This window comes from Plectrocnemia conspersa, unplaced genomic scaffold (genome assembly GCF_051122295.1).
Source record: "Plectrocnemia conspersa isolate PC_06_02 unplaced genomic scaffold, ASM5112229v1 ptg000010l, whole genome shotgun sequence".
Lineage (NCBI taxonomy): Eukaryota > Metazoa > Arthropoda > Insecta > Trichoptera > Polycentropodidae > Plectrocnemia > Plectrocnemia conspersa.
In genome coordinates this window covers 4,023,883-4,044,405 of record NW_028277174.1, presented here as the reverse complement: position 1 = coordinate 4,044,405, position 20,523 = coordinate 4,023,883, and the positions used below count along the sequence as shown (strand labels likewise).

The following is a 20,523-nucleotide window of genomic DNA, read 5'->3' as shown; positions in this document are numbered from 1 at the left end:
GTCACAAGTACCTCTAAGAACGGCTAAAAAAATATTCAAAAATCCCTTTTCTTTTTTTTAACTTCAATCTAGAGCTCAAAACTTATATTTACTATCATAATCAATTGTCAGTCGAAGAGTAAAAAAAACTTTCAAACTAAAATAATTCTACATAGAAATTCTTGTAATGAGACTTTTAAATAACATGTGCAAGTAAATAAACATCTGCAGAATACGTAAATAATAGTATTATCAAAGAAAAATAAATCAAAACATCTGAAACATGGACTTGAAAAACTAGTTCAACGTTTGATAACAAAATCTAACAAAAGCTAACTAAAAATGTGTTGGGTAAGTATCCCAAGAAGTCTAACTTAACAATTCATTGTCAAAATTGAACCTAAGCCACCTAACACAAATATTGGAAACCACTGTCAGACGATCACCACACGTTGAACTTTTCTCAGCTTTTTGTGGCTCGTAAAACTTCAGAAGCCAAATCTTCCACTCAAATAATATTTTAACAATTGATAACACAGATAAGTTTGAGCAAACTGAATTTAAAGCGCGTAAATCCGTAATCTGACGCTTCTCAAACTACCCAGACACTGTCACAGACGCACGACACTATTTGGACACTGATTTCAAGCGCCGGTTCCTCGGAACCGGAGTTTCGGTTCCGGGAACCGGTCTCGTTTATCATCACCTGGGCCACGTATAGACGCCGGAGACCTCGAAGCCGAAGTGCCAGGAGCCGGAATAGGCGCCCTGTCCCTTGGGGCCGGTGCAGACGCCGTGGCCGTGCGCCTTGCCGTCTTGCCATCCGCCGCAGTAGGTGCCGCCGTCGTCGAAGTCGAACCGGCCGCCGCTGAGGGGCGCCCCCTGGCCCTGGCCGGTGGCCGGGGGCGGAGGCTCCTCCGGTTGCTGCATGGTGGCTGCTCCGGCGATTCAGCCGGGATGGGACAGCGCGGGACACGTGCGGCCGGGCTCGAGGGCGGCCTCAGCGCACGGGCGTCGCGCGCCGAACATCGCCGCCCACTGGCGCCGCGCGCGCACTCACACACCCGCCCACCGTGCGTATTATTGTGGGCGCGCGCACACTCACACACGCAGTCTTCAAAATAACCGACGAGCCGACAAATTGGCGGCGGGAGCGGACGGGGGCGCGAAAAACTTTCACAATCGCGACGATGGGCGGCGGGGGCATTCCGAAAGATTGAGAGGCGCTGCGGTGTAATTTTTAACCGGTTCGCTGCGCGGAGAAGAAAACCGCGTCGGAAAATGTTGAGCGCGCCTGAAAAGCTCGACGCGGTTATTATGCGTATTATGAAACTTTGTGAAACTTTCGCCCGGGAACATTAACCAGTTGATCAAGAGACATCGTTGCAGAATTGCCTGCATCATCCAGAACAGACTTAAAAAATACTAAAAAATGTATGCTTTTTCATTAGATAAATATGTATGTAACAACTATTTATATAAATTGCATATACATAATCACTCTCAGCAGGCTTTAGTGGACCAGAAACACGGCTTTTGTGCGATCACTGTCTTTTTGGTTGATGTCGTCTACACCGATTTTTTTTAATTATTTACTAGCGGACTGTATATAAATTAAATAAATACAATTGAAGTTCGATATCAATTAATTATTGTCCTAGGGATGGTTGACCTCGCGACCAGTGAGACGGGTGTGAATCTAGTAAGACTTTTTATAAATATATTTACATTTACTGTAGCTGAAGCTGTCGCATGTGATGATGCCAGTGGATGATCCTCAGGGTTCTTGTGGCTGTCTGCAACGAGTGTCAGGAGATAGTTCTTCTTGAGGCTGCTCGTTCGGGAGTTCCGCCTTTAGAAAGCGACGTTTGCTCATCCAAGATCGTATTGAATTTATCGGAAACGGTCACGGTTTTGGTTTCGCCTCAAAGGGATTCTCTTAACGACGGAAAATAGTTACTGTGAACTTGTGTTGTGTGCGGTCCCCAAACCTTTACACCATTATATTATTTACCTCCAATGTTAATAAATGATCGTTTTTGGTCACTGTCATTAACGCGAATTAAAGGTTTGAGACAATGACCCTTTCAAACATGGTCATCTGTGTGTGGTCGCTACAGCTGTTTTGTTTTTTAGTTTTTTTCTTCTTTTTCAGCTTCAACACCATCCGGATATCTTACGAAAACAATAAAATATACAATATTAATTTTATTTGAATTAAATAAATTGAAATTAATTATTATTTACCTTAAAGATCAATACAATGCTCTGGGATATATGATTTTTTTGGTGATTCCATTTGACGCATATACAAACAAATCGCTTGGGAGCATGCAACGTATAATTGACCATGAGAAAAACACGGATTCTCCCAATTCAATCCACATATTTGCAACGATTACAACGATTATGAATTCAAGAATTCAGTTGCATAATTTACTGCTCCATCTTGTTTCAAAACAGTATCTATTGATTTATAAGTATACATTTCGCATAGTAACACATGTTGATGATGAACGTTTTTTGCAGCTAAAATCACATCACAAGACTTTTATAATGTTATGTGATATTTTGAAATACGTATTGTATTAATTCTTACTTTGAGTGTGTGATACCATAATAATCGGTTGATAATTTGACGCAACCTGTTGATTCATTTCCAATATCCAAAAATTGTTTTTCAAAACGTTTTGCAATTGAACACGTTAATATAAATTTATTAACGTGTCTCCACAAATTTAATGCTTTTAAACACGCATTCAGTTCATCAGCTGGTATTGAACGTGATATAACAGGATGTCTGACGAAAATTACCTGCTAATAATATTAGTGCATCACCGAATGGCTGATTGTTTCCACGTAAATCTTTCAATGTTTGATGCAATGCAATTAATAATTGTGCGACGATCAATATATTGTCGTTTTGGTGGCATTGCTATGCAACAACAACAACAAATCAATTATCGCAATTAATATTTAACAAATGAATATCAAATTATATTATAATTAATGAAATATAATACTTTCAAAATCAGGTTCTGTGTTTTATTCAATCTTTTACATATTTTATATATTAAAATATTATAATACAAAAATATAAAAAAAAAAAAAAATTTTGCAGCAGATTTTTTTACTTGAAAAGAACTACATTTATTATTCAGTATTCCTAGTTTATACTGAAAAATAAAAACATAATAACATATACAATTCCCTATAAAAGGTGAACAACGCCTAATAAAAAAAATTCAAGCGCCTTAAAAACTTGAGTCGAGAAGAGTTAGTCCATTAGCGCACTTGCTGAAGGGACAGACATGCATCACAATACTGCACTTTCATTCATTGACTTCACCACTTCAATATACGACAGAACGTTGTTTTACTTTAGCATATACTACAAATACAGTATCCATTTTAAGCTACTAGTACTTTTGTGTTGCATGCTTGATTCGTACTTCCATATTATGGCTACGCTACTAATTTTAATTGACAAGACAAAAATGCCATGTATTTTAATAATACATGCTCTGTTTTCGTTCGATTTACTTAAAATAAAATAGAATGTGATCATATGTATTAATGAACTACAACTTAAAAAAAATCTGCTTATTCATCTCTTTAATACATGAGAATAATATTGTTGTATTTTTTAATCAGACACAAGTTAATAAAAACTTATATTATTTTTGATTAAGTAACTAATAAATAAATTAAGTCAGCTTTAAAACCATTATTAATTCACTAGCGAGTTTTAAATATCTGCATATATTATTACTCATTATTATTATTATTTTCTGACCATAAAGATAAAATTTTGGCAGCAGTTTTTTTACAGTAATCTCTTTTTATGTATTTAATAATAGTGTAAAATTATATTGTACACAATATTATGATCGATTATAATATATTATGATATAATATAACACAAATTTTGACGGATGGGATGGGATGACAATTATAAACAGATTAGTATGCTACAGTAGTATTTATTAAAGTTGTTAAGAATGATATAAATGAGATCGGCTAACGAGGCACTGCCTTCCGTCGTGTTCAACCAAAACATAATGTTGCTCTCGCTACCGCCACGTCTGTGTTGCCAGCGGGCCTCCTAGCTTGTGGCCAAATAAATCCCCCCCCCCCCACACATAATATTATGTGTAGATTTATACTTCATATTTGTTTAAGACCTCACTTACAAAACAGAAGGTTACATGGTCAGTTATATAATAATTTATATTTCATATTAGCTAGTTAAAACAATAGATAATAATTAAATTAGGATTTCTTACAACATAAATTTAAATTTGAAGGTTAAGCACTCAATATCAACTGTTAAGAAAATATTTATTTGTGAATCATTTGTCTAATTCGTTTGATCATTTAGTAGAAATATAGATTTACTGTTTTATGCGAATTTGTAAGATACTCTCTGATTGCGCAATGCGTCGTTTGACTTTTCCTCTCTCGGAAAATCTAAACGAGTATTTTATATACATAGATACATTTTTTCTTCGGTAAATTAACACGGTTAATTTAAACTCTGTTAACTCGTTCGGAAAAGTTCGGCTTTTGTGAAAGTCGACTAGGGCAAAAAAGGGGTACGAAAGGGTCTCGTTTTCTTCTACTGTCTTTAGTATAATAGATAGCTAACTTCGACAATGGATAACGCGATTTATCATTTTTAACGCGTAAGGGTCGAACCCCACATTTTAGGGGTCGTAATACCTTCTATCTCTTTATGACAGGCGTGGACCAAGAAGATAACTGATAAGTACAAAAAACATCATCCGAGTGACGTAGATTTATTACGAACATAAAAGTAAGTTTTCGATATAAAATAAAATAACTATGTTTTACATTTTATCTCTTGCATATTGTTTTTAATGATAAATGAAGAGTTTCTAAAATGTATACGTCTTCCTACAGATGCAAGAAATTTCTCTGGGAGTTTGTGCCAGATCACCTTACATGTAAGTGATATTCTTTTTAATAAAATCAAGATACGCGAACTTTCCGATAAATTAAATTAAATTTTGATTTAAGTAATTCGAAACATACTGTATTCGTAAAATAGATTAATTTTCGTATTTATTCTAATAAATATTATTATTTAATTAATTATGCAAAAAAATACAATTTGATATTATATAATATAATAATAATTACATAAAAATTATGAAACGCCAGCGGATGTCTGGCATATGTTTTTCACGCGGAAGACCCAAAATTATTATTCAATCCATAATATTATTTGTAGCTGTTACAAAATCATTATAATAGTAGATTTAAGTAAAATAATATACTAATTATAAAAATCATCATCCAACATCAATGTATTTGCAATTTAAAACAATGCACCTCAAACATTTAGCATATTTTCTGGCATAAAGATAAATTTTAATAATATACAATTTAAAGAAAATGTAAAGCTTTTCATAATAAAAATAAACACTAATAAAATTCACTGACACTATTTAAATGATATGAAATATAGAAAGCACCCAGAGACAATAGCAAAGATAGTCACAAAAATGAATAATATTTTAATAATGGTTTTAAAGTTGATTTCTTTATTTTATTATTATTTTTTAAAACTCGTTTTTTTTAATAAACTCTTTTTTTTGATTAGACAATAAAAAACACTTCAGTATTTTTTGTATAAAACGTTTTTTATGATGTTACAGTTAGTCGTATATTAAACAAGAATCGTTAAACCAACTTTGCACTCTTCAATTATCTAATGTGGCGAAACTTTGTTATGTTAACTATTTTTCAAAGTTTCATTAATATAGCTTTCTGACAGTATTTACACTATAAGAGTTTGATATTCCCATCTCATTCCATTCCTCTGTTCTAGCTTCGACCTAAATCTCATTAGGTACAGCACTCTTAATTAACTAACTAGCACAAAGTAATTAGCCATTTATCTCACCTTGGTAATGCGACACAATAAGCTACAACAAAAATTTTAGCAAACGTTAAATTATGGAGAATCACGGTTTTAGTTATATACACATCTCCCTAAATCGCGAGTAAAGAATAAATAGATAAATAAAAGTGTATTTAAAACATGTATTCTATGTATATTAATATTATAGTTAATTTGAATATAATTTGAGATACTACTGATTTTATTATTAGCAAGAGAAAATATATATTATATGACGTTTTCTATAGCTTTAAAAATCAATAATAATACATCTCTTTTCACAGCATTAAATGCTTTAAAAAAATTGTGTAAGAGAAAACTAATGTTAACTTGTAATAAGAGACTAATTTTATCGTACAGCGTGATCCAATTTGAGTTTCCTATGCTGGCAGCACTGTAAATCGGACAGCTGTCAATAATCACGCATATTCGAAGTGTCAAATGTTAGCTTGCAACAACACATTTACGAAATGGATCGTTTATCCGCCACTCAACTCACTAAAATTGTTTAATTGTTATACAGAATAACAATTTTATACGAACTGAAATTTACGGGAAGATTGTGGTCAATTTTGTCGTCCAAACTGAGTGTACAGATCGCAGCTTTTGGACTTTTCTAATAGCTCCCTTTGATGCATTTTGCATCTAGATTTACACCCGTATAAAAGTCATAAAACACAATAACTGAAGCCCAGAGACCATGGACAGCGAAGAATTTATGCAGATTGGGTGTTAGAGTAGCAGAAAGTTAATGCTAATTTTTCAAAGAAAATCTTCTTCTCTGTTGAGGCACATTTTCACTTTCTGGATATGTTAATAAGTAAAATTGAGCGAGTAAAATTCTTATGTGATTCACGAGAGACCATTAAATGCCCAAAAAGTGACTGTTTGGTGCCATTATGGTCAGGTGGCGGCATTGGGCCTTATTTTTTTGAAAACGATGACGGTCGGACTGTAACAGTCAATGGTGAGCGCTATAGGTGCATGATATCTTATTATTTTTGGCACGAAGTCGAAAATATTAATGTGGAAGACATGTGGTGTCAACAAGATGACGCAACTTGCCACACATCGGGTGAACGTTGGATGTTTTACGTGAAAAGTTTCCAAGTTGCATTATTTCACGTTTTGGTGACGCCACCTGGCCGCCAAAATCATGAGATTTAACGCTATTAAATTTTTTGTGAGGTTACGCTAAGATCGTGTCTACGCCGACATACCCGAAATGTTTGAGCACATAGCTTAGCACCACGAAGGGTCAAAGAGCGCCGTTGCAGTTCAGAAGCGCCATGAGCAGATCACATGCCACATTCTGCGAGAATTACCACTTATATAACAATACCAAGGACTATATATTATAAAGACTACATCGCTCCTAATCGCCTGCTATAACTTTCTGGATCAAGCAGCTCTTCCGGCGCCTAATTAGCTGAATAAGTCACAGCACTCAAAATGTCTAAAAGTAAGTCGTGATTTAAAAAAGTTTATGAGCCCCTACATGATTCATCGTCATTGTTGTTTCGTCGTCGAATTCATCTGAGCAATCATCTGAAAATATAGATAGAGCATCCGGCCGCGAATGTGTTAAATCGACGTTTGCCAACGGACGATTCCATTTCCCGTGCGACTTTTGCGCGCGAGCTTTTAGCGGCGCTCTCGAGCTTTGGCAGTAGTACTATATTTAAGTTTCGCGAAATCAATTCAGCCGCACACGCGGGGCAGACGACCGCCGACCGACGTTTGTGTCGTGTCACGTCAGGCCGGCAGAATCCGGCCGATCAATTAATGAGATTAGAATGGACCGAAGAACGTCGAACGACTCCCCTGACCTCGCGGCTAAAAGCGGACGCCACAATGATGCTGTTGGACGGAGCCTGTTCGGCGAGTCCTGGCGGTCGATGTGAATAATACTGCATGGAGAACCTGAAAACAAATACAAGGCACTTGACATGCCAGAGTTCGTAACAACGTTGTAATTGCAGTGTGTGCTTAAAATGGCCGTATCAGTATCAAATCCCGCCAAGTTTCGAAAATCTACTACTATAGTAAGAAAGTATTTAATATTTATGGAAATTTTGTGTCTATTCGAAAACCGACTTTTGTATAATCCATAAAAGTAAAGTTTGTGATAAAGAAAGAAGTAAAAGGCCATCTAGTTTCACAAAAAAATGTTTTATAATCTAAAACTGTTCTTAATAAAATGGTTATTAAGAGATGAAGCGTTACAGATCGTTGGTTATTGTCGCTTTGATTTTTCTGCACTGCCGGTCGATGATTTTGAGGATCATGTTTTTACAGCGAATTGTACAAATTGGCATTTTGTGGCGAAGTGTAGTTCTTGCATTATTTAAGGTTTCCAGCTCTAAGGGGTGTGACTTTGCAGCCATAAATAGACGTTGGAAATGATTTATTTAGTATAACATACATTGCAGCAAACTGCTATGGAAGATTATTGTTTTTCTCCGAGCGCTGGTGGAGAAGCTGTCGGAGAAATGATATCCTCAGGATCTCCTCTGAAGTCTCAACTAGCAGAACGTGGTCGTGATCGATCGTCTAGATGTCTCTCAGTTCCTCTCTCCCTTATCGTCCCTTGGAGACTGACTCGAAGTATCGTAGATTGGAAAGCTCTCCGACGAATCATAACAACGCAGAGATAATTCGACTAATTATTGTGCTCGTTTTTTCGACCAATGAAATATATACACGCCTCTAAAGAGTGAACTTTGCTTGATGGACATTTTTGAAGGTCAAATCATGTAACGGGTTGAATGTTAACGGCTTTTTGTCGCCCGATGGCGTATTGTTTGCACAATCGTTATGTACCAAAAAAAAAACTTTTTCTCTATTTCTAGGGTAATTACTAAGCATTGTTTACTTGTTCCTTTGTGTCCAGAGTATCATATTTCTCCATCTGGATATAACAAGGGCAATTGTGGTGGTCCGTTCAGTTACAGTATTTGTTTATATTACACTATTGTCACGTTCATTCAAGTAATTATCGTTGTTATAGTAATTTACTGCGCTATTTTACAAATAAGAACCCTCTCAATTGTATTTATGGCCCATTTCACAGCGAAGCGCAAAATTTTTGGATATTTTACTCATACGCTGCTTGCTTACTCAATATATTTCATTAGCACAAAAATCTGGATCGGGTCAATTTGTCAATTCTCCGCTCAGCCAGAAAAAATTATCCAGTTCGCAGTCCCTGGTTGAAAAATAATATTATTTTGATCTTTTTTTGTAAACTATATGTTAGTTTGATGAAATGTAAAAAAAAACAGATTTTTTTATTCTGAAATATAATAATATAGAATAAAAAATGTTAAGGAGCACCTAATTGATACTTTTTAATTTTCAGCTTCATAATTAAAAAGCATCTAGGGAGCTTATTTTTATATATATTTATTTAGATTTTGTTATGGCCAAAACTTGGTGGCACTCTGGTAGCACTGGCGTAACGGATACTCTTCTCGTTGCAACCCTGAGCATCGCACGATGGTGCGTGCCTCGCGCACCGTCCGCTCATACTTTGTATATAATAATATTCTAACATGTAACTTAAAATTACAATAAAAATACTACTACAGCGACTCAATCTGTGTCTAATTGCTACCCGTCACCTCTTGTCGCCAAAAGCTATTTTTTCACATTGCTTGTAAAGTTTAAAATATACATAAAAAATGGTTAAAATGATAATTATATAATAGAATTTTATCCAAAAAATATTTTTTTTTCTGAAAATCATGTAAAATGTGTTGCAGTGTCTTACTCAGTGTCATGTTTTAAGGTAAGCGTTACCAATATGCTTACCAATCTGTGAACAGCGGTACCTCGACTTACGAACCGCTCTACATACAATATTTTCAAGAAACGAACTGTTTTATATCTCATTTTGATCTCTACATACGAACTACGATGCACTGCGCTTGCACTCGCACCGACACTATTTATCCAAGAGGTTTTTGTTGTTACTATGTCGCATCTGAAATACCATGCAAAGTGGTGTGAGCGACGCCAGCTGCACGTACATATTTACTTTTTTGTACATCTATTTCGGTATTTATATAATTAATAAGACGTAATGAGAAATTGGGTTTCGAGATACGAACCACAAAAGTTCGTATGTCGAGGTACCACGGTAGTCCTCAAAAAAAGCAAAATTTTAATGCTAATATGTATTATTAAATGTCCCGTAGAGATGAATTTATCATAGGGAATATATTGAAGACATCATGTCAATTTAACAAATAAACTAATATTTTCTATAATTATGTCATCTAGAATTAATATAAAATAATATTAGAGTAATCAACGAAGACTACATAAAATTTGTTTAAATAAAAAGAAAGACTAAACTAAATTAAATGATTTTTTAAGCAATAAAGCTAAAAATCTATGTAATTTAATTTATTTAGTTTTAAATATTTTATGTGTTTCATAATATATATAAATATTCTGGATAATTATGTAGACATCTATGAACAACCAAATGATTAGAATAATTAATAAATAAATTAAGTCAAGTTTAAAACCATAAATATTTATTATATCACTTGCAGTTGACCTCATGCGTCTTATGTGGATCTGTATATATCGATGAGTAATTTTGGCCACCTAATAGTTGATTAAGTTTAATTTGTTGTAACGCATTGGGCTAATCTCTGTCATATTGCAACAGATAATTTACGTTGAATAAAGCATGTCTTCCTGTAGTTTTTTTCCCATCTACTACTTGAAAAAAATAATCTATTTACCATTCACCAAAGCTGCTAGCCATCAATCATATAAAACGGCTTTTCGCAAACACTTTTACAACTACTTCACCACAAAATTTTTAGCCCTTATATACCTTCATTTGAAGTAATAATATACAGTAGACCCCCCAATAACACGATAAATTGGATGCATGTAGTTAGGGACTAGAAAATACTCATACAATTATTTGCAATACATACATACGATTCAGGCGCGTGTGGTGAGATATCCTCCCTTTGGCTCGCTCACACATCAAGTAATAGGCACTCAATTTACCGTGTTATTGGGGGGTCTGCTGTATGTCTAAGAATGAAACTAACTTTACTGGACTTCTGTTTATGTGAAAATCAAAATATAATAAATATAAAATAATGGAGTTGAAAAGCAGTGAGTCATATAAACGACCAACCTCAATAGAGAAATGACCCAGCCTTAAACTTGCAGTTTTTATTTTATTTTCCAAGGACAAGTCTATATTTAAAGTATCATACTTTCTGTATACATATTAAAGAAACTATATAAATAAACATTCATTCTGAATCTCACATATATAACTTATTGTATTAATTACAAAGCTTTGTATATCAGGTATAAAATAATATATTTTTTTGCATATAAAATTATATTTAAAAATATATGTATAACACTTATTAATAATGAACATTATAGCCTATATTTAAATAATGTATAAATCTATAATATTTATTATTTGACACTTGAAAGGCACCTGCATTCGGAATATTAAGTGATTAAATATATTTAAATGCAATAATGGATGATCATTAAACATATCATTGATGAGTATTTTGGAAATACTCCAAATTATTTTCACTTCAATAACTGAGTATTAATTTGTGTAATATTTTAGTCTTTGAAAATTATATGAATGCCAATCCAAAATTTATCTTCCTTTCATCTGTTACAATTACATGTTTAGTTATAGAACTTCTTGGTTGGATCCTTAGCCATATCGATCAAAGTTAAAGCTGGTTTAAACGCAACTCCATAAAGGCTTTGATAATGCTCCATTTTCTTGACGAGGTTTCCAGCACCGTAGGCGTCAATCCATCTATAATAAAAATAATAATTTATTTAATAAATCATACACATATAACAATATAAATAATACGAAATTACTACCTAAATGGACCTCCAGTAAATGGAGGAAAACCGAGTCCGAAAACAGCTCCGACATCACCTTCTAATGGACTCGAAAGAATACCTTCTTCTAAACATAAAACAGCCTCATTTGCAAATCTGAAAATGAATATGAATTTAATACTGGTTCTTGTATTATTAATTATTACTTCATATATATACCTTGATCCCAATCTCAATTGTAAGTCTTCGACACTATTCGCACCTTTCGGTTCAAGCGAATATTTTTTGATGATCTCCAAAGCTTCGACATTGACCTCTTTATTCTTAGATCCTTTCTCATAAATATACATTCCTTTACCAGACTTGCGACCGAGGAATCCAGCTTTGACTAAATCCACACCTAAATCTGTGGAACCTCCTAATATTCTCTCGCCGAAACTCTAAATAATAATACTAATTAAAAAATATTCTTATTATATTATACATATAAAAGATAACTACTAACCTTTTTCATAAAACTTCCTACGTGATTAGAGATATCAATTCCTACTTCATCGGCTAGAGTAGCACCTCCTACGGGAAAACCGAACCCTTTCGTGATTTTATCGAGCTCTTTAGGATCTACGCCTTCTTGCAATATTCTGAACAAATGAATAAAACACTGTTATAAAGAAAAATATATTATAATATAAGACATATATTAATTTTACCTATATGCTTCAGACATATAGAAAGATACGAGTCTAGTGGTGTAGAATCCAGGTCCGTCTTTGACCGTTATAATTACTTTTCCTTGTTTAAGGCCTACTTTTACTGCCGCGGCAATAGTTTCTTTGCTAGTTTTGGGATGTGTGATAATTTCTAGCAACTGCATCTTATCGACAGGTGAAAAATAATGCATACCTGTTGAAAAAATCAGATTTTTATAATAAAAATTATATTAAAATAAAATAGCAACAAAAATGAATACTAGCAAACGCACCAATGAGTTGTTCAGGTCTTTTACTCGCCACAGCTATATCCTTGATCGGAAGAGCGCTAGTATTGGTAGCAATGATGCAGTGTTCAGGTACGACACCTTCCAGCTCTTTAACAACTTTATGTTTAATCTTGATGTCTTCATAAACAGCCTCGATTACAATATCTGCCGTTTTGAATTTAGAATACTCCAGCGATGGCACCAAATTCGACATGTGCTTATCTTTCTCAATCTTGGTCATCTTCTTCCTCTTCACGGCTCCGTTGAGCCCCGTTTCAACTTGACCGACTCCTCGGTAAAGTCCAGCATTGGCTGAATCCATCATAATCACTTTGTATCCTTTGTCTATGCTGACGTGAACGATTCCGGCGCCCATTAAACCAGCTCCCAAAACACCTACAGTTTTAATCGGAACTTTTGGTTCGCCAAACTTGTTCTTTTTGCATTCAGTTTGACCCTTAAAGAGCCCGATCAATCCTTTGCATTGGGGAGTCATAGCTAATTCGGCAAAACCGTTGCGTTCGGCTTCGAATCCAGCTTCAGGACCTTTATCGAGACCGGCTCTGATGACTTCTAAAATCTATAATTAATATTTAAAATATGAGATTGAAGATAGCAAAATAGAATGGAAACAAATTTAAAAGAAAATCTGCTATTAACCTTTAAAGGTGCAGGATAAAGTCCATTGGTCAGTTTTAACACTTGAGCTTTCGCTCTGCCAAACACTTGATCTTTGACAAATTTATTTTGCAAAGCAAAAGCTAATATTTTATCCATTGGAGATTTTCGAGTGCGATCTACTTTCAGATCTCCCGATGCTATTTTCCTTGCAATTTCAATGCTGACATTTTCCAAATACTCGAACGTTGCATCTTCGGCACTTTTGAGTCCTAAAATAGAAACAATCGTTGTATATTGGAATTAAGAATTTGTACTCAAATAGCTTCTTATCAATGAATATATTATCAACACCGATAATAAAATATGTCATCGTGATAAAAATTTGCAATCTTTTTAAAACTGGATTGGTCGCTTTATCGTACATTACAAAGTGGCAAGATCAAAAGACAAAATTTAATAACGTATCAAAGTACTTGAGATTGATTAAAATTATTCTTACCGGGACCCAAAGGTTCAACTAGCATGTCAACTAAACCCATTTTTTTGGCTTTGTCTGCCTTGATCATCTTTCCTGTTAATGCCAAATCGAGAGTGTTGGGAATAGACGTCAATTGTTGCAATCTAAATAAATAAAAAATATCAATGGATAGCGTTATTTATCATTAGCGTTAAAAAATAATATATAATTCAAGTTTGCCTGTCTTACTAAAAACTCACTTAAAAAAGGTAACAGAAAGTCTGCTGCATACTTTTTTTAAATATTATATATAATAAGTAGCTACTAAAATAATTATTTAGCCCTAGAACCAATATTTTGGCTTTTATAGAACCGACAAAAAAAATTGAGTCGATATATTGGCTTTTAATATATATTGTTTCTTATTTTTCTCATTATTTTATAATCCTAAGATTAGTCTATAAAAATATTGTGTTCAAAAATAAAATATTTTTTTTAAAAACAAACATTTTCTATACTCTTTTTGCATTAACACAGTCAGTTCGAGAGATATTCATTTCATCATTATTCATAATTGAGAAAGAGATGGCAAGTTTGGATTTAGTATATCGAACATATATTTAAGTACATCAAATGTATATCCATATCATATGCTTTAGAGCTAATAGTAGGCGTGTAAACCCAAACTTACCATCTCTTTTTCAATTAGGAATAATGATGAAATGGATAGCTCTCGAACTGACTGTGTTAACGCAAATAACGTATTTCTAGCATATCTGGATACAATGAGCGTTAAATTATAGCAATATAATATAGATTTAATATTAATCTTTACCTTTTTAAATTTAGTATAATACCAATCAATGTATCGGGTTGTCCCATTAGTCTATGCGGTTTTTTTTCTTACATTTGCAAAAATGTATCCCATTTTATAAATTAAGTTATGGAACAACCTGATCGATGAAATATTTTTTTTCTATTCAAAAGATGATGTCAGTTGCAACATGTTCATTTTACTTAACCATTTGATTAGTTATTTTTTCAGCATATACATACATACATCGTTGAGTGAGTTAATTTTTACATTTTTTTTTAAATTTGTTTAATTTAATTTATTGCATATTTATTTTTGAAGCAAATTCAGTGGTTCTCAACATTTTATTTTAAGCTTTTTTTAATTTATGTCTCACATTTATCAACTTATGCATATTTTATTTACTTTTATATAAAAGTAAAGTTTTATTTATTGATAAAGTAAATTCAGTGCTTCTCAAGACTTTCTAATTCACGTCTTACTTTTATCTACTTATGATTATTTTATTTAGGTCTCACTTTTATCAAGTTATGATTATTATTTAATTCACGTATATATTAGAGTAATGTTGCTTTATCGATAAAAAATATTAGTGGTTCTCAACATTTTATTGTAATTTTTTTATATGGATAATGACACAAATAAATAATATACATCTATTGTACATATTTTTCTCACTAAAAACGAACGATATGCTAATATTATTGGTAAATATATGTTCCGCCGAGTTATCGAAATTACAAACATTTACTAAAAAATATACATAAAATAGTGCATATGTAATATTCGCAATTTTTACGATTTTTTCCCCCAATAAATTTATTTATTTTTATCATAATATCGAAATATTATTGATAATAATAGGTATCAATTATTGTATTACAAACATAAAATAAAAAAGGAGTCAAATTCCCTGAATTCAAGTGAATTATATAGCACACACCAACCCTTAAGGTTGGTAGCCCTATTATGCTGTTTATGATTTGTTCAATTCTCCAGTTTGTGGCATCAATCTTGATTGACAAAGGCTTTTTCTATATTTCGAGTGACTTAAATTTCCAATTCATTGATCTCATCACACAATACAATATACATATGTGCATAATGGGAACAAAGTGATGAAACAAGAAACGAAAATTGTGTACCAATTGAAAGGTCATGGACTCAAACCTATGAGGGCCCCGTCGAGTATGGAAGATGACATTTAACAAAATAATTCATATTACAATCTTAACTCTGATCGATCACTTCAGATTAGATTTTCTTAATGTCATGGATTAATATCGAGGTTGAATAACTAGTAGCTATAGATTATAATAATAAATGTTAACTGCATCTTCAATCATAATTAAAAGTTCCGATAAGAATTTCAAATTAAATACGGTCTTCACAAATTAAGAAAATTGTTCAAATGACTTGACCTTAAAGATGTATTTTTGTAATTATTTAAATTTCAATCATCATTACTTTTATGCTCTTGTCTTGGGGTCTTCATATGTCAATAATTAATTTATGGGAGAAAGTTTACTAACATTGTCATATAATTAAATATATGATAAGAAATAGAACGACAGACATCATTCTGCGAATTATAACATAAATAAACAAATTGGATAAAGTCCATTTTGTAAATGTTTGATTGTGATGAAAATTATCACAAATATATCTTATCTATGTATCATAATTATAAGACGTAAAACATACTAAAATAATAATAATAGAATGCAATTAAGATTTTTAAAAACCTTGAGCCTAATATAAAGGTTACATTGATAAATACCTCACAGTTCCGCCACCGCCAGGTAAGAGTCCCAGCATTACTTCGGGAAGTCCGAAGACTGTCTTTTTATCCTTGACGGCAATTCTATAACGGCAAGCCAAAGCTGTTTCAAATCCACCGCCTAAACAGCTTCCTTGTATCGCTGCAACAATGGGTTTGGACTTTTCCATTTGATTGAATATCTCTTGACCTATAAACAATCATGAATTAGAACACTGGACTGCATATATATTTATAAATAAAAATGCAATTACCATATCTTGAAATTTCATAGACCTCGGCTGATGTTTTGCAAGCCCCTAGCATTCCAATGTCGGCTCCAGCTATGAAGCAACCTGGCTTTCCGGATATGAGAACAGCGGCCACCACAGATGAATTTGACTGTACTTCTTTCAGAATAGATGCCATTTCATCAATTACTTCGCCAGTTATTGAGTTTACCTGTAATTTTAAATTGATGATACAAAAATGTTCTATAGGACTGGGGAGATATTAAAAATATTTTTGACTCTGACTCCACCCTTTTTATATGTCTAACTCTAGATGTAAGTTACGGGGCACACATACTACCAAAATATTAAATAAAAAATCTACAGACATCATAGATTTATTTTATAAACCGATCACTTTCCGGCACACAAAAAACATTTGTGCATTCTGTCATTCTCCTTCAGAGAGCTATCTGTTTTAAACCAGGTACACAAAGTGAACTATTAAAAACCATATTTAAGTCCTCGTAAAACTTTTTTTATGAAGGAAGGATAAAAAAAAATATAATAAAAATATTTAGATTTAAAATGTTATAATTTTTATAACAGATCTTTACATCTATGGATAAATAAAATGTTAATGGTGAATAAAAATGAAAAATAATAATTTTAATCTGAATATTTACAATTAAATAAGACGTGTTAATGTGTTTCAGAAATAAAGACAAGAACAAGCCTTGATAATTGCAAAACACTTGCATAAAATGTGTTAATGCTTCATTCCCAAAAGAGAAATTACCAAAGTCTTGAGAACCTATCTCCTTCGTATTTTTATGAAAAAGAAGAAATTCACACCCTTTTGGATCAAAAATATACCTGTCAATGTGAACTTTTTTTGATATTAGGGGTGGCCACCATAAATAATTGTATTGTCTACCGTTGTGCATGCAAGTGAGTTAGGACTCTTTGACACCCCCCTCCCCTTTTTCGGACTTTTAGATAATTTTTAGCTCAGGATATTTTCATAATTAAAAAGATAAATGCACAGAAAATGTAATGTTGATAAGATGTCGAATGTCCAGAAAAATGTTTGATTTCAATAAATGACATCCATTTTTCTGGCCAAATTCAAGGCGGAGAAAATTCTCTAAAATTAATTAGAATAGCTCTATAATCAATAATTTCGATATTACACTATGTTTTAAAAATATGATGGCTATCCTCAAATATTATTATGGACTTCTGATATTGCTCAAAGTATATTCAAACCGAAATTTGGTCAATAGGAGTGCACAAAAACAATTATCACTTCGCAGAAGTCTAAAATTCACGTCAAAAGCAATAAAATTGTGTCCGTGCCGTTGCAGTGGGAACGCTCGTTCCCACTGCAAATATTGAAATTATTGATTATAGAGCAATATGAGTTATGTAACGCCTATCTGTACTTCTTTTTCCGCTTATTTTTCCCAGAGAGAAGAGTTGGCTTAATTTGTATTTTAGGCTTGACCTAATGAAAGTTCTAAAACTATAATTAGTTTTAGAACCTTTGTTAGGTTAGATTTTGGTTTGAACAAATTGAGTTTCATAGACATTTCGAATTTTATACAGTTAAAATATATTTTCACTAATAGAAATATATATCTACTGGACTTCACTAGTGAAAATATAACTTCACCGAAAAATACCCATTCTCTGTAACATTTGTACATCATGTGTAAATAAATAATGATAAGTTTTTAAATGTATATTTTACTAAGTATGGAAAAGTTGAAATAATATAATTTGACTAGGACCTGCTAGATAAATTATATTTTCACTGGTAAAAATCTACCAGTGAAAATGTATTCCGATATGATTTCACTGAAATTACATATTTTACAAAATATTTTCAGGATAGATTCGAAACTATTTTTTAAGATTTTCTTTGATTGATACCCCGAAAATGTTTGGTTTAGAATTAGGGATATCGTTTCAGATTTTTCCGGGAGGGGGGGGGGCAAAAGTTGACTAGATCATTCAAATTCATAGTATTATTTAAATTAAATTTTAAAATTGCCCCCTCCCTCCCCCCCAAATGACGTCCCTGGGTAACCACCATAAATAATTGTATTGTCTGCCTCTTTTTAATGAATAAAACTTGCATTGTTATATGGCAATAACATTGAATCTAGAATCATTATTTCTCATGCCATAATTTTGTTTTGAAAGTCTGATTTCAATCATGATCAATTTCTATGTGTATTGAAAAATTATGTTTTTTATGGAATTATATTGGAATTCTAGAACAAGTAGTCCTAAAAAAAAGTGTTGTAATAAAAAATTGACAACCCCACTACAAACTGAGTAATTCCACTGTTTTATCGCAAACCAAAATCAGGAAAGAAAGAAAGAATAAATTAAAGTACCAAGTAGAAAATTTTAACAAAATTATTTAAATATGATTTTAAAAAGTTTTAATATGTGCAATTGTTTTTCAAGTGGACATGCACATATTATTACGTATAATAATTTTAATTTCCGTCTATGTAAAATACGATTATTCGTTATTACTTATTAGATTCTCAATGTCAAAGTTCCACCAATATTTATCATTTGTGCAATAAATATAGCATACAACCAGTTTACAATTGTCTTATTGGGGACCAAACCAATACAAAAACACTGCACTTTAGGGATACACTATAGTTGATTAGATAAGATATTTTAGTACTGGAGACCTATATAGAAACGCACGTTTGAGTCTCAAAATAACCATGATATTTACAATCAATATGGTTCAGATATATTCCATTAAAATTATATTTTCATTTAAGAATCTCATTGATTTTACCTTTGCATTTGGTGTGTTGTAGTTCACGACGTAAACCCCGTTGACTATCTTCGCTTTGAAATGCTTTCCTTCTTTGGCCGCGGATGAAAAACATCTTAGAAGCGAATCTGTAATTACCACACAGTAAATTCAAGTGAATCGCCAAGTAATGAAAAGTTATATATCGAAGAGAAAGTTGACAGGTTTTTGTAGGTTATATTTTTATGAAAATTGACCAAGTTTAGTAAGGTGCGGTGAGGTTAGGAGTAATCGTACCTGTAGGGCGGTAGGGACGCAAAGTACACAACAGCTGTCGTGCGGCCATGGCGAATAACTAATTTGAGCGCCGGCAACGGAGAACTTTGCCCTGTGACGTCAACGCCGGTTGTTGCCGACAGTCGTCTCGTCTTTCCAGTGTTGCTATTGCAAAAAAAAACAGAAAATTATCAAAATAAAATATTATATATTTATAAACCCCTCAGTAGTGATAGTGTTCACACTATTGCAGTACGATTTTTTAATGTATCAGTTAATACGAAATTGTCTTTGGATTCAGTACTCTCACAACTTTTCATAGTGACTTTTGAAAATAAAAAATGAACTGCCAATCTTCTTCTTCTACAACATTAGAAAGTGATAGTCTTGTTGAAACGAAACCAAAGAAAACTGCCCAAAGGAAGTTTATTAAACATTGCTAATATAATTTATTTGGATTATTTTCTTTTTATTAGCAAAAATTTGTTTATATTTAATTTAATATATAATTCCGCTTTTATAAAATATGTTCTCAAATAATTCGATGAAACCTTTATTACTTAAAAAAAACGCCTGAATTGGCAAACAAAGACACTGATTTCTTTAAACAACAGGAATCTATTTCAATTAGGAATAATTTAAACATAAGTGAATCTCATATGATTAAACTATCATATATGCTTTCGAACAGAATTGCTAAAAGCCAAGTATCCTACTGAATGGGATTAGATTTAGCAAAACCTTTAATTTACTTTCTCAATTTACAGTCTTTTTATGGCGCATTAAAACTCTTTCATTTGCTCTTGATTTTGTACAAAATGAAGTTAGTTGTATA

At 32.7% G+C, this 20,523-nt stretch overlaps 2 protein-coding genes across 2 annotated transcripts; both read right to left on the bottom strand.

The window, feature by feature from the left end:
- Positions 1 to 681: 681 nt before the first annotated feature.
- On the bottom strand, positions 682 to 1,041 carry LOC148230366 (junctophilin-2-like). Its single transcript, XM_088195609.1, has one exon. It carries the CDS (start codon positions 907 to 909, stop codon positions 682 to 684), a length of 228 nt encoding a protein of 75 aa, XP_088051735.1. The 5' UTR covers positions 910 to 1,041.
- Positions 1,042 to 11,504: 10,463 nt separating this feature from the next.
- Mtpalpha (monolysocardiolipin acyltransferase Mtpalpha) lies at positions 11,505 to 19,858 on the bottom strand. Its single transcript, XM_088195052.1, has 12 exons — positions 19,710 to 19,858; positions 19,455 to 19,561; positions 16,670 to 16,856; positions 16,416 to 16,605; positions 13,864 to 13,985; positions 13,404 to 13,633; positions 12,747 to 13,323; positions 12,475 to 12,667; positions 12,270 to 12,405; positions 11,984 to 12,204; positions 11,804 to 11,920; positions 11,505 to 11,732 (listed from the first exon to the last, which is right to left on the bottom strand). Exons 1-12 carry the CDS (start codon positions 19,756 to 19,758, stop codon positions 11,597 to 11,599), a joined length of 2,265 nt encoding a protein of 754 aa, XP_088051178.1. The 5' UTR covers positions 19,759 to 19,858; the 3' UTR covers positions 11,505 to 11,596.
- Between the last annotated feature and the right edge of the window lie 665 nt (positions 19,859 to 20,523).

Coding starts and splice junctions, on each gene's coding strand:
- LOC148230366 (XM_088195609.1), bottom strand. CDS start 909: ATGCAGCAACCGGAGGAGCCTCCGCCCCCGGCCACCGGCCAGGGCCAG.
- Mtpalpha (XM_088195052.1), bottom strand. CDS start 19,758: ATGGCCGCACGACAGCTGTTGTGTACTTTGCGTCCCTACCGCCCTACA. Junction 16,857..19,454: donor ACAACACACCAAATGCAAAG/GTAAAATCAATG, acceptor TTAAAATTACAG/GTAAACTCAATAACTGGCGA. Junction 11,733..11,803: donor TTTACTGGAGGTCCATTTAG/GTAGTAATTTCG, acceptor TTTTTATTATAG/ATGGATTGACGCCTACGGTG.